Genomic DNA, 27,903 nt, shown 5'->3' on the forward strand with positions numbered 1-27,903 from the left:
AACACGAAGCCGCGTTGAACAATGTGCTTCCACGGGCAGAGGAGAGAGATGAGCAGCGTCGAGCCCACGCCCAGCTCCATCAACCGGAGAACCGCCCCGGTAACCGGGCTTGTTACTGTGTTACTGTGGCGTTCAGGTGCAGCCGGAAATATCGCGACTCCGAGGTGAAGACCAGCATTTACAGCTAAAAAAAACAAGTTTGTTGTCGCGTAAAATCTGCGCTTATGATGAACAAATCAGGAACACAGTTTGAATGTCGCTCTAAAGGCCTGGATTATCAGACTTCTGAGCCACGGCCGATATTATCCCATGCACAACCGCTCTCACCGTTTTTAAAGAAGAGCCTTTAAAGTTTTAAAACCAATACCATCCTACTGTTGGCGGGTTAATGTTACAGAAACGATATGTAGAAACTGGTTTACAAATATCTTTTGCTAACAGTAAAATAGTAGATGGATAACTATCAGGTATATGTTCACCGCGTTTCATGAAATGCTAACCCTTTTGTATGCACTACATTTCCCGGGGAGCCAAGGGGCTGTATCCAGGAAGTCCCCTGTGGTTGTCAGGCAAACTTTTGCTTGCAAGCAAAGTGCTCGCAGTCTGTAACATGTATACAATATCTTTTTAAAGTGCAGTTGGCTGAAACAGGTAAATGTATTCTAAGACAAACGGTTTTTATATAATGTAATTATAAGTACTTTTCATTGCCTGTGAAGAATCTAACCAAGGCAGTTAACGCTAGCTTATGAGCAAATTTGGCGCTACTAGTTAGAGAGTCGTGATAATATTTACCCGTTGTTCGTGAACCATTCGACCATGTTTGTTGTTAGGACACATGCACATTTTTCATTTCAGGAAGCCGTTGGAAATGACTTGCTGTCATGGGTGTGTGCCCCAGGAGGTCCGGCCAGGTACAGCACGGGTTCTGGTGACTGAGTTGAGTGGATCAGGCCAGATCAACCCGACTCCTGTGAAGAAACCATGTGAGGACTCTGAAACAGCAGTGGAGCTTTATCTTTCTCCAGAGAAGCTGGTATGTACATGTATGCACAAGTGCTCTGTTCATCCCACAGATCCTGCCTCGTCTTTGATTTATGTGGTTAGTCTGTGTACACCATAGGCTAGTCTTTGACTATTTCCCAGCACAGTCATAGGTCTGTATTGTATAGATAAATATAAAACAATCTAAGCAAAGTCCAGTTCAGTATGTCATCGGAGGTTATCTGAAACACTAATTTTGTTCTGTTTATGTCCTCACAGAAATTGCTGTGTGGAACTCAGGACCTCTGTCATATAACCTCACTGGAACTCTGTGTGGACACAGAAGAAAACACGCTGGGCAACTTTGGTAAGATAAACAGTACATGAAGATATTATATTTCCTATACTAAACTATACTTAGTATTTCAATCCAAATTGCATAGGTACACAGGTTTCATGTGTGTTCATTACAGCTCAGTATTTGTCATAGATATTGTGGTTTTTATTTATGCAAAGAATTCCTTATGTGAACATGAGCACACATCCAGTCACTCCAATTATATTTAACTTTGGATTAAAAAAAGCAAAACACTGTCATAAAGATGTGTCCTCTGTGCACAGTGATGATTCATAATAGATGCTTATAACCGCAATGACAGTCATGAACCAGCAATACATAAAAGGTAACTAAAGACATCACTGTGACGTACACTTTGTCCATACTAGATTTTCCATCAGGTGTGACAGCTGGATAGTAGAGGAACATCTTTATTATTCTTACATTGCACAACAACTGCAGGCATGACATCATTGTTTGCACATGTGTGAGTTATGCTTAGCCTGTTAGCTGTGACTCTTCTCAGTTAGTTAAGGTCAAACATAATTAGGTGCATTTGGAATTGAACCAGGAGGCTAGTGAAACTGAATGAAACAATCATACCACTTATATTTGAAACAGAGAAATATCTCTTCTAATATGGTTATCTTGTAGGTGCCTACTTGCCCAAGCTGGTACAGCTGAAAATGAACAACAGTATGATCACGTCAGTAAGGTAAGCACAAAGTTACGTAACACAAATACCTTGTTCTAGTTTTCTTTGTGGTTCATAATCATTAAAAGCAGCATGTTTATAGGAGCACATACAAGCACATTCATAAGCACACCGTACCTCATAGAAATGTACGGGTTATCTAGAAACAACAATGTGTGTAACAAAAGCAAATTTGTACTACTGATGTACAGTATTCTTCTTCAGAATGAACTTCTAATGTACATATATAATTACACTGTATGTAATTTGACCAAGAGCAGTGAATGGAGGTCATTGTGATTTCACACTTGTCACGTGTGCTAAGAAACACTGCCAAGAAACAGAAGCCTTGGACGCCATATTAAGACAGCACTTTGAATCAGAAAGGCACATCAGAAGATTTATGTGTACTGTTCCCATTGGAAAAAAGTGTAGTGTAGCTGTAGTGCAGATGTAGAGTTCTGCTCCGCTTTAGACAAGACTTCTAAGAGGGACTTAAGGCACACATACAAGCCTCCAGGTAATACACTAATTCTGTATGAAAGGTGTTTCTGCTTGTAAACCACCATAATATATGGTGTTTAGTACAGATCCATCCACCTGTCTCACAATTGGACACAGAGGCATTTGAGACATATCAGCTTTCAGATTCATCCATCCGGACAGTGTTAGGAAAAGAGCAGAAGTGAGCACAGTGTCTCCTGGATTGTCCGAGCTTCATTGCAGCTACAACTGTGTCATGGCAATAAGAGAAAAGCAATAAACCTCCAGGAGGCACACACATACGAGCCTCCAAATTATCCTTACAACAGGAGAGGTGGAGAATTATTACCAGAGAAACTGGATAGAGTGTACAAACAGAAAGATAGAGAGCTGTCTGCTCCACCCTGAGAGGAGCAGAGCGGAGCCAGCCGGACATGCACTGCCTCTGATAGTATTTCCTGCCCTGGGCTGTGGGAGCTGTAGTGGAGAGGGTGTAACGGAGTTATAGATACACTGACTAAGACTCTGCTGGAAGGGTCAGAGGTACAAGAGAGGCCTGCATATTGGGGAGGAGAAAGTAGCTTCTAGCTGCAGTGGCCATGGGACTGGATAGCCTTTCCTATGAATCACAGTGTTATGTAACTCCCTTCACTGCCTCTGAATCAAGTTTGTGCTTTTTATCTCCTTAGAGATCTGGGAACCACCCTCTCTCACCTGCAGGTGCTGTGGATGTCTCGCTGCAGGCTAACAGACTTAGATGGCATTTCTACTTTGTCCTCTCTTAAGGTAGAGTTCAGTGGTTATAGTTGTCTTAGTGAAGAGACAGTTCAACATTTTCCAATTTATTATATTTATAATCACACATCCCCTCCCCCCCATGTCAATATCTGTCTGTGTTATCTCTTTTCAGGAGTTGTACGTGGCCTATAATAATGTGTCAGACCTGAGTCAAGTTTGCATGTTGGAGAAACTGCACCTGTTAGATCTGGAAGGAAATGATGTGGACGACTTAGTCCAAGTTCAGTATCTGGGGTTGTGTGGCAAGCTCCAGACACTTACCTTGGAGGGAAACCCTGTGTGTGTGCGCCCAAACCCCACTGCTACCCAGGTAGAGTAATATTTTTTAAATGTTGTTTGTACAATATACTAAATAAGATACAATTGTCATCATGGTCCTTGAATAAGCTAACACAGATCAGGTTTACCACCCCTCTGTCTGTCCTCGTCAGGCTCCTTGTTTGTCCTTTGTGATTCAGCAGACTCAGATATTCGACAAATAAGCATTGTTCCAAAGACAGACTCACAGAATTGGAGACCTTAGGCCAAATTTAGCCACTAAAGTTATCTATCTGACTGTACTACTCTTAAAGCCAACAGTTATGTGAACAGCAAATGTGTCATCACGCAAGAATTTTTATGCAAGAACAACATTTGATGGAGACGTGTGTGTTTTTATGTGTTCTTTTAACTCAATGTGAGCTCAATACCAAAATACACTTAAAATCTGGGGTTCACACCACTTGTGGGAGAAGTTGTGCAAGAGTCAGAATCAGCAAATTGACAAAAGGTATAATAAAACATGCAACGGTTGGACGTGAGTAAAAGCTTGAGCAAGGAGCTGGGGAGAGTTCCTGAAAAGGAAGTGTTGAATTCAGTTGATGTTGTAAAAGCCTTCTTGCAAATGCGACTTGTGGTTTGATGTCCGTATCATTCAGTTAGTTGTCTCTGCTGCGCTAGCATACGCTCTTGGCTTTGTGAGATAATGACTGTAATGTAATTAGTGGGTGCTGATAGGTGAACGTATCAATGTGATCTCGCTGCTCTGTATCTGGGTATTCAACATACCAGAAAGTACAGTGGAAGAGAAGACGGCATTAAAATAATCAAACATAACAGCCACACATATCTGACACACTCCATTTGCGTAAATCACATTCAGTTCTTTTGTGGAGACATGGCGACGCAGATTTAATATTTTAGTTTTACGTTACACTGCATATGTTACAAAGTGTAGCTGGACATACAGGACAGAAGCTGCATTTTCACTTTTTGCTGATTCAAGACACAGTGTGCGCCGAGTTTTTGGGCCACTGTGAATGTGTTTATTTACACCCACCAGCAGAGCATTAATTAGGAAACTAGGGCAATGAGGGGAGATGCTGAGCTGAATATGCATTAGGTCTGTGCTTTGTAGTGACTGAGGGGTTCTTGGATATGCGCTGTTGCCAAACTATCACTCCTCTTGCTCTCTCTCTCACCAGACACACAAACATACACACATCCGCTTACTTCCTCTCACTCAGCCCTCATTCTCCTTTTCTTTTCTCTTTCATTTCCTCTTTGCCAGCCCTTCACTTTCTTTTTTTTTTTTTTTCATTCACTGCATTTGTGTAGTTGGGTGAAGGGCAGGAGTACCAAGCTCTAATTTGATCGCTCCGTAGCTCAGTGATTTGCTGGACTCTCTCTGCTCTCTCTCTCTCTTCTTCTTCTCTCTGTGAGCTGATAAAAGACCGGACCTCAAGTGTCCATTGAGGGCTTTAGTAGCACTAGTTATTGCGCATTTCCCCTCGATGTTTAGTAAGTAAGTTCATGAATTAAAACCTTGTGATGGTTCAAACTGAGTGAAAAAGATATGAATGAAGGGTAGCTGCTGTCACGCTGTCATTTAATACATGTAGTAGTTATATGTTTATAGAAAACTGTTACCCCTTTTATATTTGGGACTTATATTTAGGTTCTGCAGATTTTTTTCTCACTGCAGTACACATATATTAACCTCAAGTGCATGTCACAACATATATCAGCTGTGAAACATACTATTTGACTTGCTTGGAACAGACTTGAGTATTAATATGTACACCATAGACACCACTACGCATAGAGTAAAGTCAGTTTTCTAACTGATACTCCATTGCTCTTCTCCATTTGTATCTCTTTCATTGTCTCTTCAAACACCTGTCTTTCTTCTGTTTTCCACTCTTCTATAATTTGTCTCTCTTTTCTCCGTTTCTTCTCTTTTTCCCAGGTTGCAGACTATAGTTATCGGGCTTCGGTGAGGGAGTTGGTCCCTCAGCTGCGTTACCTAGACGATGTAAGGGTGGAGGAGGACAGGCTGAGCTGCAGCAGCATCATGGGAGAAGACTGGGCCATTCTCCAGAACTCCATCAGAGACTGCAACTCTTCTCAGAGTGCTACTGAAGAGGGTGAGTGTATTTATATGTTGTTTTGAGACAGTCTACTCAGACTTCTTAATTACAGCAGTGTTTTAATGGGCCACTCACTTTTCTTTGTAGAGGAGACAGCAGACAGTGCATGTCCTCCCTGCAGACCCAGCTCAGCCAGACGCCCGGTTTCCGTCTGGGTCGGGCCCCTCTTGTCAACAGGATCCAGACCTCACACTAGCTCCAGACCCATTTCAGCGACCAGGCCTGTTCTCTCCTCTACTGGTTCCAGACCGGGTTCTGTAGACTCAGACCTAGCAGCAGTAGAAGCAGACACCAGCACCCTGACACACGGTTAGGCTTCCAACAACAGTCTTGCTCAACAGTGCCACCAAGAGGACTTAATTGTCTAATAAAAGACTTTCTTATCTGTTGATTTTTGAAGGAGCTGGTAAGATCCTGTTTTGTGGAAATCCAGTCCAGGCTATTCGAGCAAGGCGAGAAAAATTAAGGGTAGGTAGCTCATGTTGGATTAACAAAATTTCATCAGTTCACACAGATCTCTGTTACTCAATTATCAAATCAATCCTCATCAGTGTATCATTTCTAGCACATGCCTTCACATTGTGTAGCATTTAGTGTCAACTGAAAAAACAACAGCAAACTTTATGGGCTTTGACAGGCTTTTATTGCTGTCTGGCACCAGAAGCTCATCTATTTAATGCCGTCTCAGTATAAACAGAAAGAGCTAATTATTAGCAGGAGGACAGAAACCTGAGAGGATAGGTATGGCGTTGGGAGGATAAGGGATAAAGTTGTGTGTAGGGTGCAGCAGTGTCAGAGGGACAGATGGGGCTCTCACCTCCAACACCATGTAATCTGTCATACTGGCATTTAGACGCCGCTGCTGTCACACTCTGTCTTCGTCTTAAAATCCTCTCCTGTTCAGTCTGCCTCTCTTATTTTTGCTCTACCTCTCAGTCTGACCATTAGCCAACTGGCTATTCATAATTGATCAGCTCTTAGGCCTCTATTCCTCTGTTACATATATAAGTTTCCTTCCCTACCATCACACTCATTTTCCGTCACTTCTATCTCATAGACAGCACCCACCAGGTCTACTTTCACCCCCCGTGACCTGCCCATCCATGTACCGGAGCATACATATGACCTTGAAGACCCTGATGTTAGAGGACGTGGGGATGTGTTTGCTGAACTTAGAGCTTGGAGGGTGCAACACAGCAAGTACTTATGATTTACACACCTCTCCTTTTTTTTCGTAAGGTGTAAACACACAAAATTATATAAAAGTTCATACTTACGCTCCATCTTACAATGACAAACCATGTAAAGTGCGTAGCTTGTGACTGAAACGTGTGTATATCTGTGGATGTCTGCACATTTAAATGCATGGTTCACTGTCTTTCAGGCGTCTCCAAGTCATAGAGACAGAGAGATTACCACAGGTCCTGGCAATCAAGCATAGTGATGAAGAAGAAGAGGAAGATGACAGTGGAGATGAAGGTTTTAGTGTTATGAGAGATGACAGTAGTGACGAAGAACATGAAGTGGAGATGCATGGTAAGAGCATAGAGTACTCCTAGTATTAAAATAAAAATGTGATGATAATCTATCCACAATAATATCAAAGTTTTAATATTTCATAATAATTTTTTCAGACCTCCATCAAAGTGCAGCTTCATCCCCTGATGTGGCTTCTTTGTCCTCAGACACTACAATGTCGCCTTCCCCCCCTCTCGGCACCATAGCGCCTTCTGGACATCTGAAACCACAAGGGATTCGTGCACGGCGGCTTCGACTCAGCCAGGCGACTTCAGAACATTTACCTGATTGCAGCGGCGTAAGATGCTTCCCTGGCACAGGCACAACAGCAAGAGTCACAGACCGAGTGCTCCAGAGGGTCGAGCAGGTGACCACGACCAATGTGCCTTTGTTGTCCCAGGCTGCACACATACCCCGCCCACCTCCAACACATAGTGATGGGCTCATGGGTTCACGGTATGGCATCATAAAGTATTACGTCTTAATTCTGATTAAAACAACAAGACAGAATGCAAACATTTGCCAGTTATTCTGAACATGTATATTATTGAAATTAGTACAAAGACTGAGAAATCAGATTTTTGAGAAATATGTTTCTTTTGAATTAAAAATAAATGTATTGAAGTAAGTAAGACCTTCATGTAGCGTAGACCTAACAATAAAGTTTTCTGTCTTTCAGTGTGGAGATGGACGTATCCAGTGAACAATGTGGCAACAAGTTTCGAATATCCAAAGTCTGGGCCAGATCAGCGATTACTCGACCGCACACCGCCAGGGCAGCGTTACAGAAACATCACCAGCACCACATAATCCAGCCCTGCAGAGGGAGCTCACAACCAGACTGAATCCAGTATGGCCTGATGTTTGGCTGCCTAGCCAGTGATGAGTGTAATTAATATGTGATTGCTGAATGATAATAAAATATACAGTAACATTCAGGGGTAGCATTGAGGGTGATCAGTTCTCATATTTGCTCGAAATCTTCTCTCTCTCTTAGGTGCAAATTCTAAGCAATCCCAGTGTTGTTGAGTCTCACCAGCATAACATTAACCAGTACACTTGTAACTCACAGTGCTTTAGTGAAGTGTAGTTGGCAGACTTGTTATACTGCTGAGTTATTGGTTTTGTGAGGTCTGTGTTAACTGGAGAAAAAATAATGTGGGAGGAAATTTTTAAAAATATTGAATTCTTATATTTAAAACCCTACTTTCTACTTTCCCAATTCAAAACAACATTTGAATTAGTTTATTGTTCTTTTTCATTAATGCTGATCTTTGAGGTTAATAAAATCTAAAGATATCCTGCCCCGACATCCACGGTGTAATGGTATAATTTCGCCTCTTGAGGGCACTATCAGTAAACTGCAAATCCACCAACATCAAACAGGACAACTTGTATCTGTTCAAGCCTGTTTGTGCACATCTAAGGCGACATTTACATCAAAGAGTGTTATTTACACGTTACACATACCAGCATAAAGTATGCAAAAACTCTTTGCATAACCTGCACACTGCAAATATAGGAGAGAATGAAAGAGTTTCATGATGTATTGAGTGATGACATGACAGTGGTTTGGATCACATCAAGTCCATTTGGAGTTTGAAGGTTAAACCTGTGATAGATCCTGTTGTATTACCATAGCTTTGGGATTATCCTTTCTTTGCACTGTGGAGGACAATCTATCTCATTTGGTCCTGAGACACACTTGGAATTGACATCATATAGGAAGGCTCAATGCTAGTCACGTCTGATACCTTAGTGGTTCTCAAGAGCATATCATTTTCAGCAGAGTGGTTTGTTTTGACACTTACATGTCAATCTTTACATAGAATTCCACTTCAGAACCAGTACAATCAGCTTTCTGATGTTTCCAAACTTGCCTGGTCTAAGGTGTGAATACCTGACATGAGCAAAGACACAGAGGCACGTGCACTGAAGAGCTCGTTGCATACCTCCGTCATTCATGTGTCTGTTCTGTCTTCAGTAACAGGATGTGAATAAATCTGTCAAAGTAACAAAGCTCAGGCAGTCATTAAAACTTGAGAGCACTGCTTATACTCTTCACAGTAGTCTTGGAGTAAAAGTTGTACACATGCCAGACAGGAATGTGGGATGAGTGTATACATGCAAGTGTGCATACCCGCTGAACAGTCAGACAGCTCTTACGTAATGTACGCCTTTCTTATCACATAGCAGCTCTTTCCATCACAAAGCTTGGCCATCTTTGATCGTCTTCTCGCATCGCTGCTAAATTTGTGAGATTGCTTGTCTCCCTTGCTCCCTGGCATGTGTTTTGAGGCGCACTCCCGTGTTGCTGGTGCCGCTACATCTCAAGAGACAGATGGAATTGAAATGAAAGGGCCGGGCTTTCATGAAGGGAAGGTGGGATGGTGTCCACCTACTCTCTCTCTCTCTCTCAACTTGTAATTTCTCAGAAAGAGTTCACTCTCACAGATGTTCAGGACTGGAGACCTATTCTGGCCTGTGAGAAGCTTTCTTCCACTCTACAGTTATTACCAGATGAGGGCATATTATGTATTGGTAGAAAGTAGTGTTACAAAGAAAAACACTGACAATATGTCGAATATTTGGTGAAAGGCCAGTTTTAGTACTATAATGAGTTTCAAAATCAAAGTAAAAAAAATAAACATCTAGCTTTTTAATGTTCTAACTGATTTTGTATGTAAAATAAGGGCATTAATAATGTTATAAGGGCAGTAATACAAAAAATATAGAGTATGGAATAACAACAACAACATAAGTCCCTCTCTGTCTCAACTACTCGCATTCATACAAGAGTAAACAACTTGCATATAATTCTGTCATGTAGAAAAACTGTGTCAACATATGCTTTGAATGCCTCCGAAACAAGTAGCAGATGTGGTCGATGTGACTATATTAAGTTTGATGGTTACAATCCCCAAAACACCCCATCAGAGACAGAAAGTTCACAGAATACCTGCATGCGAAACTGCTGTACGTTCATGTTGTGACTGCAGCTTAACAAGATGGGTGTGAATGAATAACAGGGAGACGCGAACCAAACACTCACAAACATGTAACATTGCCATGGTATTTAAAATGCATTTCTTTAAATACAATATCAGAGGAATCTTCCTTCTTGTTTTGACTGGAGATGGGTCATTTTTTTCTATGAGGTGTTGTAACTGAACATACCATAGTATGAGTTTAGACAGGCCCAGAAGAAGCTGTTTGTATGGTACACGTAAGGCCATAGGATCCCGCAGCAAGGAATGTTTCGTTCACTGCAAGATATTTAGGCTGCATAACTCATTTTCTGTTGACAGTTACAGCCAGAGGCACACGTGTAGTCCATAATGGTATATAAAAGGCACACATTCAGTCACAAGTACTGCTTCATGTTTACAGCCTTCTAAATGATGCTTCATCTTCTCTCTAACAGGGCCGTGTATATAAAAGTAATTGTAAAGGGCGAGGTTATTGACTTATTAAAATGATCTTTTTATACCTGAATCCTGCTGTCAGTGTTGTATCTGCGACGTGGTCAAGTCCAAAAGCAGTTCTGAGGAATATCTGTGTCAGAAGATCATTTCTGTTTCACTAAAACCATCCCAACAGAAATCTAAAAACAGAGTCATTGTTGAGAAATGTTCTGTTATCACCTTGAGGCAGTCCCCTGATTCATTGTTTCCCTATGCTCAGTTGATATACCACAACTAACGCTGCATTTTAAGCTCATTCTCTTTCAAGGTCGTGCGATTAGTAGGAGCACCGAGACGACTGGAGAATTTGTTGTTCAAGAGGAAGTGAAGATTTGCTGTGGGACAGGGATGGAAACCTGCACAAATGCCCTTTTATTTATCTGACTATGAAAATAATATTTAATCCTTTTCGCCTACACATACTTGATTCAACAACATAACATCAACAACACGTTCACACATGGGAGATTCCACTTCTTTCTGTTATGGAAACAAGATAACATTTAATTAGTGATTGTTTCATGAGAAGAAAACTTTTTTACAGAAGTGTTTACAACCTTCCGCTTCTAAAAGTTCCTCCACATCTCCGCTGGATCGCATGCTGCGACGTGTTGTCCATTTTAAAGAGAACATTCTCTGCATGAACGCAGCATTTTTTCCACCCCACAAATAACCTTCTCCTTTTGGCTCCTGTGGATGAAGTTAACACCACTAATCTCAGATAACATCATTTTTAGCTGTAAACTGTAAGTTTTATGTTTTTAAACTCATTTAAGTTGAACGTTCATGAACTTATAAAACATTAGTGGTTCTGAAAGTCTTTTAATCCATAATTATGAGTTAAATTAATGTTTGCAGAGATTACTCAACTTGTTAAAGGAAGTTGATGAAACGCAAAACAAATATTAGCAGATATTCCAACATGCATTAGTTGAGTTAATGCTCTTAAAATATTGTTCTTTTTAGTTCTTTACAAAAAATGGCCATGATGGTAACCAGGTTTTTTTTCCACACTGGTTTGGTAATGAATTCAGTCTCTGCTCCAATACACCTATAGTTTATTTTAATTTGCTTGGTGCACGTAAGTGTGGTTGTTGTGTGCTCATTTTGGTACATGGCTCCAACAGAAGCCAGTTCATTATGTTAGCTGCAGTATCATGGAGGTTTTACTCTGTTTGAAGAGTTATTTAAGAGTTATTTCTTCAAATAAACTGAGAACATTTTAGAGGTTGTGTAAGTAAAAAAAACTATGAATATTACATCAAACAAGACTGACATTTGCACAACAGATCCATAAGTCCTAACAGTTCAATGAACAAATTAATCTAAATCAAACAAACTAAGATATACTATATTAAGATATTTAGTCAAGATAACATTTAGTTGTGTTATAGTGTCTACTTAGACTTAATGAGTGAGATTAAGACTTTGACTGTTAAGGAAATACATTTAGTTAGTTCTTTTCATATAATATGTTTGTATAAATACACAGAGGAGCTTATAAGTTTCACATTCTTAAAAAAGTCTTTCTCCTTGAAAGTGTATTTTGTTGTTGCACTGTCTCTCACTGTTCACGGTTTCTGCCTTTATTTTGAAAGTACTGACCGGAAACCGTGGTATCCCTACTTCCTGGATGGATTTTCTCCAGCGCGCGTTTGACTAATGGTCTAAAAGCTGAAGCTCTCAGTTGTCCGTCCTGCAAAGATCGACTTGGCGCACACTTGTAAGTTGTCTTCAGCTAATGTGAATTGATTGTTGAAATGTTTTGGTTCTTGATGTGATGATGATGATGATGTTAGTGGTCGGAGAGCGCTGCACCTGCAGGTTGATGCACGCTAACGATCAACAGGAGAAAACTTTTCTCATCCAACTTGTTGTTCTAAGTTAGGCTTTCGTTTGAGGACGAACTCGCTGTTAGAAAATGAACTGGCTTTGCAGTTGAATCATTTAGTTTATTAACTCCAACACCAGAACCTGTTGATCATGATGTTAAACGTTTTGCTACTTTGCTCAGTTACATCAATTACTGAAAATTCACAGTCATCAGTAAGATGTGTTGTGAAATGACACTTTGCACTTAAACAAGTGTTACCAGTAGCATCTGTTAGAGGATTCAAACCTTCCAGCGAGTGAAAAAGTGTAAATGCTGATTATGTTTTTATTAAGTCAGGTGGTTCACCTAACACAACACACCCCAGGCAGCATCATTTAGACCCATAAAGATAAACCTGGACAATGTGAGATCTGAATTCACACATTGTATGTAGACAAAAGTCTTTTCCAGGTAGTTTACCTTCCTTTAGATTACACATCTGCCTACATGTTTTGTTGTTCAGGTTTTGCTCTCTTCCTGTTATTGTTTTATTCTACTTCCTCCACTTCTCACCTGTTGCTTGGACGCTTTCTGTCTCACTTCCTTGTATTTGTACAGGTACACCGCTTTCTCACGTCACCGATTGGCCATAAGTGAATCGCTTAACTTTGTAAATAGTGTTGTGTCTTAGGAAAAAACTGTTTCATAAACATTTTATGTGATTTTTTTCCATCTTCAACAAAATCCTATGATAGTTCATTCAGACGTATCTGGTCAAAACCCCAAGCTAAACAGCCAGATATTTCAGATTGTTTAAATAGATTTCTGCTTAGTGGTGCAATTTTAATTGATTTTGTATTTTCCTCTAGTTGTGTAGTTGCTTGTCTCTTCTACACAAAAAAAAAAAGCATTTATAAAATATTGAAGCAGTAAGGGGCCTCGGGAAGTTCCCATCCTTGAGTCCATCGATCAGGCCTTTATGATAGTGTTGTTAGGTGACAGCCGACTTGGTGTTTGCCTGACAGCTTTTCAGATCACAGGGAAAACAACACTCTGCTCTAGAGGTTACCTTTCAGAATGGTGATGAAAAACCCAAACTTGAACCCATCTGTGGAAAGACGTGAAGGTTGCAGTTCACAGATGTTTCCCATGCAGTGTGATGGTCGGATCTTTTTGAAACAATGGGATAAACTGCCCAAATCCAGGTGTGCAGAGTTTGTAGAGATTTAACCAAGAAGACTTGAAGTTGTTATTGCAGCCAAATCCCCTTCAGCATCGTACTAAATTAGAACTGATAGTTTAAAGAAGAATAGGTAGATAATTGCGGTTTAGTGTACTGATGATAGTATTTTTGCTTACTGAAGTTTTCATTTCATCAGGTTTAATCTCTAGGTTGCACGTTCCATCCGCTGAAAAATTACAGGAATCTGCTGTAAGCCCGGAGCCAGAATGCACCTATTATCTATTGACAAGCTGATACACGAGTGTTAATCCTCAGGTAGTCCTTTCCGTTCCTTTTCTTTTTTTTTTAAATCAATGGCTCAGGCTCAGATTTGTCATTGCTGTCCATGCGTCGGATGCTGTCGACTTTGTCACCTGCTCTTGCAGTGTCTCATCAGCTGTCCTGTCACATTTGTGCTGTGGAGAGAGAGGTAATTGGGCCCCTTCTCACTTGGTAAATGCTTTTCTGAAAATGAGACCGGCCTGCCACAGCTGAAGTAGGGTAATTTGCTGGCACTGAGGTGCTGCATTACAAGGCGGATGATTGTGTTAAAGTGTACAGTACGTCGCAGAGAAAGTGATAGATGTGTGATTTCAGTCTGAGTGATAAACCCGCTGTCTAACAATTGTAGACTGTCTCTGTGTCCTTTCGGGAATTTACATTGGAAAGCCTCACTGTAATTTAGTTTACTACCCTGGTCAGATGCCAGTGCGCAGCAGCAGCAGCACGATACACTTCACATAGGGATTTTGAATGTTAACTCTGTGTTTAGTACATAGTTTAAAGCTAAACTTGTGCACTTAGGTTTTTGCCAACGTGCTCTGGATGCAATTTAAAACAACTTAAAGAACGGCTGTAAGAGAGTTGTTCTCAAAATGACATGGTTCAGCCTGAGGGTTATATGATGACTATATGGGTGGTGCCATTGATGTGGGATAGGTGGAGAAAAAAACACTTCTACTATACTGCATTTCCTGATGTCTCTTCACTTGTCAACCTGAAAAGAGATTTCTGCATCACTGCTTTTTGCAGGTGGTGCAGCTTTGCTGAATTAATTAAGCTTGAACCTTACTGTGCACCTGGGTTGTTCGGAGGTGGTTGTGTTTTGAACTCCGAGTCTAAAGCCACAGTGGTGATTGGACCCTTTGACCCAGGTTAGGCCCCTTTGGGTTGTAAAGGAGTTTAATTTCAAATGAACAGGTCAGACCTTAGTGTTAGTGTCAGGCTCTGTACTCCAGTATATTGAACTAAATAAAGACGACAGTACAACAATTTGGGACGTGTACATGGACTTATTCCATCGAGTGCTTTGCAAGCATGATGGCAACTCTGGACAGCACGAGCAGTGGGAAGAAGGGCTCAATGGTTTTGTTGTATTTGACTGTACCATATCAAAAGGTAAACAAACAGCAGACCTTTGATTTTGTCAGGGCTCTACATGTTGAACATAGTGTAGAAGTGAAGGATTTGGAGTGTGTCTGATGAAGACTGAGCTGTGTGAGTGTCGCCCTGTACTGTTTAGTGTTCCTCCAAGCAAATAGCAAAGGTTGGAGGCGGCCTGTTAAGTGGAAAGCTCCCACAAAGATGGGACGGTTATAGTTTGTTCTTCCATGCAGACCGTCACGGGATGGCATCCAGCCTGGTGACCTCCTCCCTGCCTCTGTGACTCCACTCGGTCTCGTACCCACTATCTTTTTTTTTTTCTTTCTCTTTCTTTGCTGGACTCCTCTTTATCACTGTCCAGCCTCTTTCTCTCCCCCCCAACCCACACACACACACACACACACACACACACACACACTCTGTCCGTAGGGAGTGGTGTTTGGCCAGTCATGTGACTTTTTGTCTGAATTCAATGGCCGGTGTTTGCCATTGGCTGATTTCCCTTTGAAAGAGCATTGGTTTCCCGGGTGATGGGGAATGGCGGCACCACTTCACTTTTCTCTGCAGCTGCCCCCCCCCCCCCCGTCCCTCCCCTCTGGTATTGCTCTGAGCCTGTTTTTCTGTCGCTCTGTCTCTTCCACAGGCTGTCGGTGGATCAGGTAGCCTGTGAGCACAACACACACACAGACACTGACAGGGTTGTTTCCCTGTTCCTCCTCTCTCTCTTCTCCTTTTTAATCAGGAAGACAGTCACAGAGAACGTCAGGCTGCTAAAGGTGAGTGAACCAGTCTTTTTTTGGTTGAGTTGTGTTCTTTTGACATTGACTTTACACTTTTTTTTCCTTTACTAGTTCAACACATGGTTAAACTTGTTTGATAACTGTGGGAATTATACCAAGTGTACAGAAAGGCCAGGACAGATTAGTCATTGATTAAACAATGACTAAGTGTTTGCTTATTTGACAGATGCCCTTATCAGTTGGATTGGTCACCATAGTAACATTATTTGACATGTTCAGGAAATGCTTGCTTAGCACTGTGACAATATGTGATGACGTGAAATGATATTAACATATGATGAGTCATTAGGAATCTAATCCAACTCAAGTGTGTGTCTGGGTCACATGTTGTACATTTACTGAACATAAACCATCCTGGTTGGCTTGGGAAGGCTTTTTAAATGTCAGTACACTAGGTTTATTTCTTTCCTTATGTTCTATGAAAGATACAGCATCTGTGTGCGCGGGCTCTGTGCTTCACTCAGCTCGTCGCGGCACAAACACAGTATGGATGGTTATTGGGCAGAGGGCCGCTCTGTGAGGATTTTCTGGCATGGTTGTCGTCCTGAAGTGGTGCCCTCTCTCCACTCGCCTTCTTGGGCTCCGCCGACCAGGTGGTCCCTTTTGCTTTTTGTTACCGTGGCAACTCTGGAAACGGGCTCCCTGCCCCTCCCTCAGGTGTACTTATCTGATGACCCGGAGGATCCTCTGCACGTTCACACACTCACACTCCCATACACAAACACACACTAGCATCTGTTTGCTGACACTTGACCCCACACACAGACTAAATGCACATAGAGCAAAGGTTTGCCAGAGGCAGAATTGATGAAGTTTTTAATAGGAATAACATAGATGTAAATCTTGGACTTGTTAGGTTCACCGGTAATTTTTGCTTTCATTACCATGGAATGTAAATGATGAGGAAAACAGCTGTGTATCCTCCCTGTTTATTGTCATTCTCCACATCAACCTCCCCTCAGGCTTACTCTGTCTCTCTGTAAACATTCAAACCATTTATGTAAGGCTGTTGACCTTAGATCACCTCCACCAGGTGAGTCTGGAGTCTCGGATCATGCAAACACGCTCTTGTTTGAGATCCCTCATCCGGGTTTGTTAGAATGATGAAGCCAACTTGTGTTTGGGACCAGAAATTGCACCATTTACCATTTCGAATCCTTTGTTAACGTCAGGCAAGTAGAGTTGATGTAAGACTGGGAAGGAAATGAAACTATTTTTTATGAATGTGATGTCAATTGCATTTTTTGAAATGAGTCTTTGAAGAGTTGTAAAGCCAGAAGGAAGCAGTGCTGGCGTGGGTGTCACTGATCCCCACAGCCTGTTATCGCGTAGCTGATGCAACCAGGAGGAAACTGGTGCTGAGGCCTTGTTGTTTGCCATGATGTCACCAGCGCTGACCCGACAAGCCTAACATTCTCGCTTATGGGGTTTTACACAGACACAGAGGGCAACGTGTGGGAGATATGTGGGAGAGGGAGAGATGCACAGACTCGCACACATATGGCCTTTGTCTAAGATCTGATTAGTAATCTGGAATACACACAAAAGACACACATTAACGTCATTAATTCAGTGTCATGCACATGCCCACTCCAGCACACACTCAAACCGTCTACCGCCCGGATGAAGATGGTGATGGCCGTCTCGCTGGCCTCGTTGAAATTCAGCACGTCTTTAAGTGTCTGCACTTGAAGTCCTGGTGAATCAGTTTTTGCATATATCGTCTACTTCAAAACTTAAATGACAGAGAATGGTATGATTTGAGAGGTCTAACTCCATTATGTATGGGTGTCATCGTGTCTTTGTGTGCCCGTGTGTGTGTGTGTGTGTGTGTGTGTGTGTGTGTGTGTGTGTGTGTGTGTGTGTGTGTGTGTGTGTGTGTGTGTGTGTGTGTGTGCCCGTGCCCATGAGTGCATACATTTATTTTTGTGTGTGCACTTTTACAGCATGAAAAGACCTTCTTGCTACAACACAGCTACAGTGTTCCTTTGATCCAGTAAAGCTACAGAAAGAAAGAGATGACAGGCCTGATGCAGTGAAAGCTTTTAAATGCTGTTGTTCCTGCAGGTGTTTGAATGGTCTTTTCCCCTCAGAGGGATAAACCAGCACGGTAAACAATATTTTCAATAAACACACACACACACACAAAAACTGAGGGTAGCATCTCGGTCTGTAAAGAGGACAAATGAAGAGCACTGACAAAGAGACTTGATAACGTAAAAAACTTTGTTAGTCAAACAAACTGCAAGCTGAGGCGTGTACATACAGGTGTGGACAGACAGACTGGGTGTCAGTGAGTGCATCCGGGGGGCCTCCTGCTCACTGTGTGGGACGTGCAAAGCTTTTGTTTACCTCTGACCTCTGACCTGCATTCACCTGATAGCTCCCCTGTCGCTAACCCGCATTTTCTGTGCACCGTGAGATCATCATTACATCAGCGGCTCCATCCCCTACCACCCTATGCAGGCCAATGCTGTGACTTACCCCACTCTCTCTCTCTCTGTCTTTGTTTATTGCTCGCTCAGTGCAGAAAACTCTGTATTGAGCAGGTTTGTAGCCTGTGGAGTGGGACCCTTGTTTATTTAACATCAATGAAAGTGAGAGACACAGGAAGAAATGAAGTTGTGACCATCCAACTTTGTGTTTGAGTGAAAAGTTGTGGGTGTTTTGCTCTCAGAGGTTTTTTTGTTGTTTTTTTTTGCAGCACCAGGCCGGCTGGTTGCAGCTTATTTGCATTTAGTGATAGGAACAGCACGGAGCAGCACAGTGTGACACTAATGGCACAGCTTTATCTCAAGAGACAGACAGCGACCATACATCTCTAAGCAGGATGGAAAACAAAATGCCAGAGCTAGAGGAGTGAACGAAGGACACGAGACACCTTGAGGCACAGGTTTTAGCTTACTCCGACATGACCATTTGAAAGCAATGAATGATAACGTCACACGTAGTGTAAAGTAGATTTTCATGTAGCTGCTCAAAATGCAACACAACACTGTGGGAGAGGTATCAGTGTTTTAAATGGTGGTAACTTAGTACTGTCTTACCAGTCTGGACTGGTTTGAATAAAGAGGGAGGGGGGAAAAAAAGAGACGACGGTGACAAGGTGCCAGAGTTCAGCCAAACATCCTGACAGCTTGGAAGCTGCTAAAAGCCAACTGACATTCGACTATGTGCTTCATTAGTGCAAACTGAAATATGTATGTTGTTATTGGCTTTTTTTTCCTAGCCTGTGTTTGGAGTAATGCTACATTAGTTTGCCAGCAGTGTATATGTCGATCCAGTCGACCCTCTCTTTCTGCCAGTTTCACTTTATACTCCTCTGTCGTCCCCTGTGCCCCCAGGTTCACCTGGCCCAAAAGGATTTCCAGCAGTGAACTTGTTATTTGTAAAGCGGTGACATAGTGACACGCATTTGCTTCCAAAACAGGAATTATCTTCTGAGCCATGTTTCTGGGAAGAAAAACAAAAGTCTTTGTCTGTTGTTGGTGTGGGAGGATCTATATATTTTCATCTCAACAGTGCAATTACCTTTGCTGGTGAAAGCCATCTCTCCTGTCATAATGATACACAATGCATAGCTACAGTAGTGGCGCAACAGTTTGTCCCGACCATAATGAGACAGCAGCGCTATACTTAGACATGTTTGGCACAAACAACACTACCTTGTGCTGCTTGCCATGAACAAAAGTCCAGGATTTATTTATTTTTTTTACTTCTGAACCGAGGTCTGTGGTGGTCTGATCTCATTCTGTTCTCTGTCCATACTTCGGTCTTGGCACACTGTCCACCTGTTGAAAGCTGTTTTTAGTGAAAGGCTGAACAAATAGAGGAGGGAATAAGGGGTGGGGGTTTCAACATGCAAGACGGGAAGGGATGAGGCATAGCAGCAACTTAACGCTATTCATTCTTGGTGAATAATGGCCAACAAAGACAGTATCAGCATGTATTCACCTCACCCTGCTCCCCTCCGCCGAACCTATTGAACTGCAGCCAGGCCCAGCCAGTCTATTTCTCAGCCTGAGAGCTATCTTGTCCCCTCTGAGCTGAGTTATGACTGGTCTGCCACTCTGTGGACAGATTTATACCTATAGCTGAGGTGTTAACTTAGTAGTAGGTGGTGATTGAAAGCAATCAAATAGCTGTGTGGACCGTAGTGCTGAGCGCATTTTCAGCCTTTCTGTTTTCTTCAGCTTCTCTGCTGAATGAGAGGGAGGGTTTGAGGAGGAAGGGGAGAGGGGGTTGCAAGAATGTTTGAGTCACGCAGTAGAAGAGGGATGATATGTGAAGGTTTGACAGGGGAGGGTGGGATGAGGGAGGCACAACAGTGGGAGGTGCCCTGAGGAATGCCTGGAAGGTGTCAGCGGAGTCTGGGAGGCTCCGGACTGATAATCCACCATATCTCATTACAATACCTTTGCCCACCACTCTGATTTCAGGCCTGTTGTCGTTCTGCCTTCACACTCTCAAGCCAGTAATAAGGACTCACTGCTTGTTAACCTCTGGTTTGTCATGTCGTGGTCCTTATATAAATTTCCTGTGGGCCTGACAGTGGACGAGCATATGATCCACTGGAGGGTGATAGCCTGTCGGGATCCATAAACTATACTTACATGTCTGCTGCTTTCAAAATGTCACTACACCCCAGCCTTTTCTCACTGTGGTCTCAGCAATAGGGTGTAGTTTAAGTGATTTGTCAAATAACACAGCTCTTAGATGTGCCAAAAGCTTTGCTTTATGGACAGAAGAGAGAACCAGTTCACATGGATGTGAAGTAACCCTCTGTGGGGCTCCGTGACTCAGCCTGGCTAAGAGCTACCACGTTCTTCACTGTGCTCTTTTGTTTGCATGATTTAATTCATCAAATTAATGCAATTAATCCAAGACATCTATTTTTGGAACATCTGCTTTATACAATGTGCACACTGGTTATTAGGCGCTGTGACTGCATGTCCTCATTAGTCTGCTCAAAATACAGTTTGATGTCGGACAGAGGCAAAGAAAACACAATGGTGACGTCGGTATTGTTGATGGTCTGCTGCTGCTGAATTGTTCCATAACTCTATTGGTTTTATTCAGCATAAAATAATGCTTAGTGCAAATGCTTTTGTAACTACCTTGTTTCCTGTTCCCTGTTGGCTGACGTTAGTGTATCAGCTGATGAGTAACGAGAAATTGCAGCACAGGAATGTCAACAATACGTTTACAGTAAGTTTAGAAACAGCTGTGTTATATTTTATATACGTCTGACAGGTTCCTTTTTTAGCTATAGTGCAATAGTCGGCTCTGTGACCGATCAAAATCCTGTGTGCTCTAGTTAATGGTCAGCAAGTGTAATCATTTTAACCTGCTTGTTCCTTCTAAAGGCTTTATCACTGTTTGTTTTACACATGGAAACTGTCATTGGACTATAGGTCGTGGCTTTTTCGAATTCATGTAATTTGTGCTTTACACATCTGTTTTGCCTGTGAACTTGGTTTTCTATACTGAATGCGGTCAGTTGGTACATTTTTCAAGCATTTCATCGAATACTATACAGGCTGGCTTTTACATTTAGAACATGGACTTCAGGTCTAGTCTGCGTGGCCAGTCCATAATTTGAGGTTTGGGGGGAGAGTGGTAAAGGAAAAGAATGGGTCTGATACTAACGGCCTCGCACACATTCACACATGTCATTGTTGTGTATTTGCGTGTGAGGAGGGGGCTGTCAAGATAGAAACCCAGTTCAGGAACTGTGGAACCTGTTTCATAGGTGAAGCGGTTTCTGTAATCGCTCCACCTTTTGTTTTGCACGTGTCTTGCTGTCTGGTCAGGTTTTAGTCCTCACATTTTCTCAAAGGTGTTGTCAGACTCAAACACAGACACACACCCACTCACTCACTCACTCACTCACTCACACACTCTCCTATTGCACCTGGTCTGCTGGACTATGACCTCATTCCAGGAAAGGAAGAGAAAATCACCTGACTGCCTCATTTGTGTAATCAGCTGTTCATGTGACTGGAGGCCAGAGGGAGGATGTCCAGTTCCTCAGGTTAAATATTATACAAACAGCTGAGATACATATGTAAATACATGCATATGCAAAGAGTTTTGAGATTATTCTGCTCTTACAGTATGTCTGAGTTTTAGCACAAGTCATCATTATGTCACTGGGGAATGTAAAGCAAAGAAATAACTCAGAAAATTGATACAGAGGGAGAACGACAAAGCCGAAAACACGCTTTCAACTACCTGAAAAGGGGGCGGTGCCAGATCTGTCAACGCAGCAAGGGTGGGGAGAGAGAGAGGACTGACGGGGAGGCTGTGTTTCTGTGTGGTTGAGACACACAGAGAGAAGGAGGAGGGGTGTAGACAGAACGAGAGAGAGAGAGAGGGAGAGAGAGAAGGAACTCTGGCAGTCTCTCAGATCTTGGCTGTGGTGAGGACACCCAGGAGAAGTGCATTCCTGAGGCGGCAAACGGGAACAAGGCACCAAGATAGAGCCGAAGACAAGTTGCGACATCCATTTAAATCTCCCCATGACCGTGTCTGACTGCCTCTGACCTCTGCTGGACTCTCCTCACACACACACACACACACACATACACACACACGTTTGCTGCCTCGCGCACACAGCAGAGCCGCACAACCGGCTCTGCTGCTCTGTGAGAAGTAAAGGATTTCCCTGACTGGCACAAGAGAAACGGAGGCTGTAGAAACAGAGGAAATTAAACGTGTTCGTGAGAAAGCGGAAAAGATCCTCTCAGCTGGTGAGTCTTGAAGGGCTTCTGTCCGAGATTGTTCGAATGTCTGCGTCGGGAAGTTTTCTTAAAGTCTGCGTCTTTGCAGTGTGTTCCAGCATGCGAGTAAAGAAAGCTATTATTGTTAATAAGTGTGTGTGTGTGTGTGTGTGTAATTGCCAAGCTGTGTCTTTATTCTGTATGTACCTGTTGACACTAGACCTGCCACCCAAAAATTTCTGTGTGGGATAAAGGACCCAAACCTGTTTGGGAGAAACTTCACTCTTTGTGCACTCATGTTTTTTTTTTTTTTTTTACTTTGTGTGTGTGTGTGTGTGTTATCTCTTTGAGTAGCTGGCCTCCATGTACATGTTTTTGTGTGTGTGTCTACTGTGTTGAAACCACATAACAAGTGCAGGCTGTCTTCATCACAGGATGTAGGATTAAAGATTAATTTATGGAGGGTATGGGCAGAGTTCAGCTCACTTGCTTCATGTTCCTGCTGCATTTAACTATTAACGTGCTACACAGCGCTGTGTGTAATGCACCAAACCACTCTAAGCCTATTCTAATACTGACTCATCATCATGCATGGCCAGCATCTTATTTAACATTTCCCACTATGGTATGTGTCAGATAGCTCATTAGCAGGCTGTATTTGTTATCCAATCAGGGCCATCGATTGGAAGCCCCTTTAGCACTATCCCCGTGGGGAGGGATTTTTTTTTCCTTGACTGACAGTGGGAGTTGCACAGTTATACCTCATGTGTTATCTATTATCTATATAGCTATTTGTGCGTGAACTTGGTTCTGTAGAGATAATGTCAGCATAACAGATGGTTGCAGAGGAAGCAACACTGACTCAAGCATGTATCATAGATTTAATTTTGCTCCTATAATAAATAAAATATAGTTTTATCAGAAGCTGATCCTGACTTTCCAAAGCTCAAGCTTGTCAAAAACGTGTGCGTGTTTGTGTGTGTTAGTTGGTAAAATATAAGACATATGTTAAGACTATGTTTGCTGCAGTTCTGTGATGGACAGGGCAGACAAGTAACAGTATAACGTATATTTTTTATATAATATAATGCATATGTATAACGATATTATACTGCATCTAAAGTGTAAAACAAATAGCAGGAAACTTATGTGGCTGTTTTTGAACTTTCTTCCCAGCCTTGTGAAGTTAAAACGTCTATTCTCTTATCTTTGAGAGGCCTTTTTCTTTCTTACTGCCTAGATATTTCTCATTTTCTGTCACATGAATGTGCCTGTTTAGGGTGGAGGGAGCAGTGTCCTCTGAGAGTCCCTGTGCCTTGTTCGCTGTATTGTTATTTTTACAGCTTTTTTTTTGCAGCACAAATACACAGATGGACTCTCCTCCTCTTCTGTAATCGTCTTTCTGTCCGTCTGTCAGCCTGCCTGCGTGTCTGTCTGCCACTCAGCTCACATGGCAAGGGAAGAAAGTCCGCCCTTGCACAGTGAGATACCTGGGGATTCTTGACAGGAATTTTCAGACTCGTTCTTCATGCTGGGAAGTGACTTAATTTCTTGCCGTCCTTATCAGGAATGTTTCTCGACTCCTACAGATGCACTCAGGGCCAGAGGTAATTGGAAATGCTAGAACAGCATGACACTGAAATAATATGTTTGCATGTTTGGCGTTGTGATTATTTTTGGGAAGGTGGTTTGAACCACTTTCCCTCTCTCTCTCTCTCTCTCTCTCTCTCTCTGTCTCACACTCTCTCTCTAGAGCTGTTATCCTTTCCCATGTGTTGCTCTGCGTACCTCTCTTGCTCCCTCTTGTACTTTCCACGCGTCCCTTCCACTGCCTGTGCAATGTGACGGAAGGTAGTGCTGTGCTCTGCTCATGTCGGATCCATTAGGGATGAAAGCACACTGCAGTGATAAAAGATTGATCCAGTCCTCTTTGCATCGCGTTCGCATCCCTCACACCCTGCTCCCCTCATCCTCCCTGACACCCCTATTTCCAATCCAAAGTCAATCCACTTTCCCATTTATCATATCATCTGTAGTCTTAAAAATCATCACCAAGTTTTCTATGGCAAACTTTTTCCCTCAAGATTGCAAGAAGGGGTACATTCAGTTTTTCTTGTTTGGGAGGCTGTACTCATTGTGCTGTACGAGGTGGAAAGTTGTTGTGGTACAAAGAAATTCTTCTCCTTCTTATGAAATGAATAAAAATTAGCACTGTTTCTCCTTCACTTACCATGAAGGGTAATATGTACTTGGCTAGCAGAATCAGCAAAAGACTGGCATCCAGCCCAGCATACACAGGCTTTTCTTCACCTGTTGTATCTGTGGAGGCAAAGACAAACACAACAGACCTGTAGTTTGTCAGCTGGGAGGCTATAATTACCGAGAGGAAGGAGGGATTTGGAGGAGGAATTTCACTGCGGTTCTGCCTTCAGATCTTAAGACATGTACCTACTTAAGAGCATCTGAAAACACATATTTGTGCTGGAAAACTATGCAGAAATTTCTGGACACATTTGAAACAAGATGTTTGAGAAATGTGCCTGTTGATAAGCTTTTTGTTGTCGAGGTTCTCGAATCTCTCTTCATTTATCCAAATCATGCAGCGCTGATGTTAGATTAAACCACCTACTCACACAGCTTAGTCCACCTAAGGACATGTTCCCAAGTCAGACCAGCAGACCAGAAAGTTCACCTGAGTGAATGCTGTCACATCCTGTCAGTGTGAACATCCTGTAGCCTTTATGGGTGTTTGCTCTGTCTTGTCATCAAACTCATAGCTTCACATTTCATGTTGTGCTGTTTGAAATCACTAGCAGGGCTATAGTTGCTGGGGTTATGGATGTTTGTGTCTGTTTGTCTCCCAGCTCTACCGTGTGTAGTGATTGTCGCGCAGGAAACATCTCTGCCAACCCCTTGGGATGGTCATGTGACTTCTGTGTGTGTGCGCGGGTTTGTGCGCGACTGTGGATGTGCGCCTGTGTGCGAGCGAGCAGCAGGTTGCTCCCTTGTTCAACCAGCCATACTGTGTTGACTCTCTGCACACCGAGCTCTCTGAACAGTAAATAACATGGTGCCTCCGCCAAGGGCCCCGGACAGGGCCAGAAGGGGGGGGGGGGGGGGGTTCAAGACGCCAGCAAGAAAGAGAAAATGTCCGCCTCTGGGTTCAGAGATACTAAATCAAAAAACCAGCAGCGAAGAGAGGCAGGTGGATTTGACAGACTCATACCTCACGCTGAGAGGCTTGATGTTCGACCTGTCACTGGTTGTAGATGTGTTTGATCAAGCACATTAGAAGTGAAACAAGCACATATTGCTTATGGGTAGATGGCAGCTACTGGTGCACAAACGCAAACTGATGAGCAGATGTGCATGTCTGTAGTAGGGCTTTAAATTATATTTAAAGTTTATCTCAAAAAAAAAAAAAAAAAAAACTTTTTTTTTTTTTACTCACTCAAAACTCATACCGTGCAGTATGCTAAATATTAAAGGCTCTCCAAATAACCCAGCAATAACTCGTTACCAAAAGTCTAAATGTAAATATCAACAACCCAGTCTCCTAAAAGCTCCCTCATTATACAACTATGCTGTAGTCACAAAGATTTTTTTTTTCACTACCTGAAAAGGAGGCGGTACCAGATCTGTCAGCAGCAACTGATCTGGTACCACAACTGGATTATGTTGGCTGTTAACATAATGACGATGTGTTGATACTTACCATTAAAACTCCAAAATACAGTTATTTTGAACATCTGAATGAAATGCAGACAACGGCATGTTTTCAAAATCCACTTTTCTTTAATGCCTAAATATCCATTCTTGCAGTCCAACATCTAGTTTTGTGAATATGGTGTTATAAAATAATGCTTTATGGTTGCGACTCACAGCACTTAGTTAAGGTTGAAGGCTCTACCTCAGTACAGACAAGTCATCACACAACTTGTTTACTAAACGAAATCATGATTTTTCTCTCAGTTAACCAAAGTGATTTTCTTGCCTAAACCCGACCCCACACAGGACTCTGGAGTTTAACACGAACCTGAGGTTTAGAACTTCTGTCCCTTATATGCCTGCTGCCCCCAACCTCCGCCTTGCGACTCACTTTCCATTCTTCCCACAAAAATGTTTTTATGTTTGCAGTTTAGTTGTATGGGAATGTCATTTTTAAGAGACGGCTTTGCAGTAAATCCTGTGGAGTTGTAACACGCACGTCTGTTCTTAGTATGTACATGTACACTGAACACATTCACAGCTGTAGATCTTTCACAGGTCATTTGCCACTTAATGGACACTTGACTGTATATCCTGCACTACCATGATTCCCATAACCCAGTGACAAAACAGATACTCATTTCATCCGTAGCGATGAACAGATAAGCAACATTCCCAGTGTTTGGTTACAGTCTTATCTGTGGGTTCAGAGGCAACAGGTGACTCAGTACTGGGCTGTGATTCAAGATGCAGGTTTAGTGAGTCACCAAGGTACTTTAGAAAGAAAAACCTGGAACCTGGTGCAACATTAGCTGTTCTGGGTTTTACATATGTCGATAATGTCACTTCCTCGCTCTCCGCTGACTTATCTCTGATATGTAAACTCCACAGCAGCAGCCTTTTCAGTGTTGAGCAGTGCGTGTATGCATGTGTATCCATGCCAAAGATCACCTTGGAGATCTTTAGTCAGAGCTGTGAAAGGTTGTTTCTGGAAGTAAAGGGGAGCCTCGGGCAGATACACAGCACCGTCTTAGTCCTAAAGTCGCTCCTAGGAAACTGGGAATTGGCTATAAATCTGCACCGTGCCCTCCTACCTTTCCCTTATTCATTGCTCCCCCCTTTACTGCTCTTATAGGCATGATTGTTTACTCTTCAACACAGTAATGACAGGGAGAGAGATAGCCATGTGTGACACCTCCCCATCAAACTATAAATCAGGGCCATTTGAGAGGCCCACCCTAAACCTTGTGATCCACATAAAACACAAACGGATTCCAGGCTTTCTGTATATTTTACATGGGATTGAGTAGTAAGGCTTAACACTCTGAATTGTCTTTTACCACCATGGTCACTATATTTTAGTCACACTTTTAATAGCTGCTCGATGGCCATACTGTACATACTGGAGTGCTTGTCTGTTAGCATTCCCTATTAAAGGCTGTGTTTACCTGTATCCCTCTCTCCAAGTGCCAGGTATGTTTGAACTCCCTAGGTAAACATTAGGAGAGTGTGAGAATAGATGCTTTGCATAGCAAACTGACCTTGGCAATGCAGTAACATGTTAATCTG

At 42.4% G+C, this 27,903-nt stretch overlaps 2 protein-coding genes across 6 annotated transcripts in view; both read left to right on the forward strand.

Annotated features, from left to right (window-relative positions):
- The first annotated feature begins 7 nt into the window (after positions 1 to 7).
- Positions 8 to 8,520, forward strand: lrrc56 (leucine rich repeat containing 56). 3 transcript variants are annotated; one of them, XM_026365484.1, is made up of 13 exons: positions 8 to 164; positions 859 to 1,036; positions 1,264 to 1,351; positions 1,976 to 2,036; positions 3,188 to 3,284; positions 3,409 to 3,606; positions 5,524 to 5,701; positions 5,792 to 6,013; positions 6,105 to 6,172; positions 6,762 to 6,904; positions 7,089 to 7,240; positions 7,339 to 7,678; positions 7,902 to 8,520. In XM_026365484.1, exons 1-13 carry the CDS (start codon positions 22 to 24, stop codon positions 8,065 to 8,067), a joined length of 2,034 nt encoding a protein of 677 aa, XP_026221269.1. In that variant the 5' UTR covers positions 8 to 21; the 3' UTR covers positions 8,068 to 8,520. The 3 variants fall into 3 exon arrangements, with proteins under 3 accessions (XP_026221269.1, XP_026221270.1, XP_026221271.1); XM_026365485.1 differs by having other exon boundaries at positions 7,390 to 7,678; XM_026365486.1 differs by lacking the exon at positions 8 to 164 and adding an exon at positions 546 to 651.
- A 3,802-nt stretch (positions 8,521 to 12,322) lies between these two features.
- Positions 12,323 to 27,903, forward strand: part of rassf7a (Ras association domain family member 7a) — a 29,984-nt gene continuing 14,403 nt past the window's right edge. The window contains exons 1-2 of one of the 3 annotated variants that reach the window (XM_026365322.1): positions 12,323 to 12,409; positions 15,748 to 15,880. The gene's annotated coding sequence lies outside the window, so the exon portion shown is untranslated. Of the gene's footprint in view, positions 12,410 to 15,747; positions 15,881 to 22,240; positions 22,657 to 24,085; positions 24,234 to 27,903 lie in introns of those variants that run through there. The other 2 variants (XM_026365321.1, XM_026365323.1) reach the window with 2 other exon arrangements.

Source organism: Anabas testudineus, chromosome 6, assembly GCF_900324465.2.
Source record: "Anabas testudineus chromosome 6, fAnaTes1.2, whole genome shotgun sequence".
In the NCBI taxonomy this organism is placed as follows: Eukaryota; Metazoa; Chordata; class Actinopteri; order Anabantiformes; family Anabantidae; genus Anabas; species Anabas testudineus.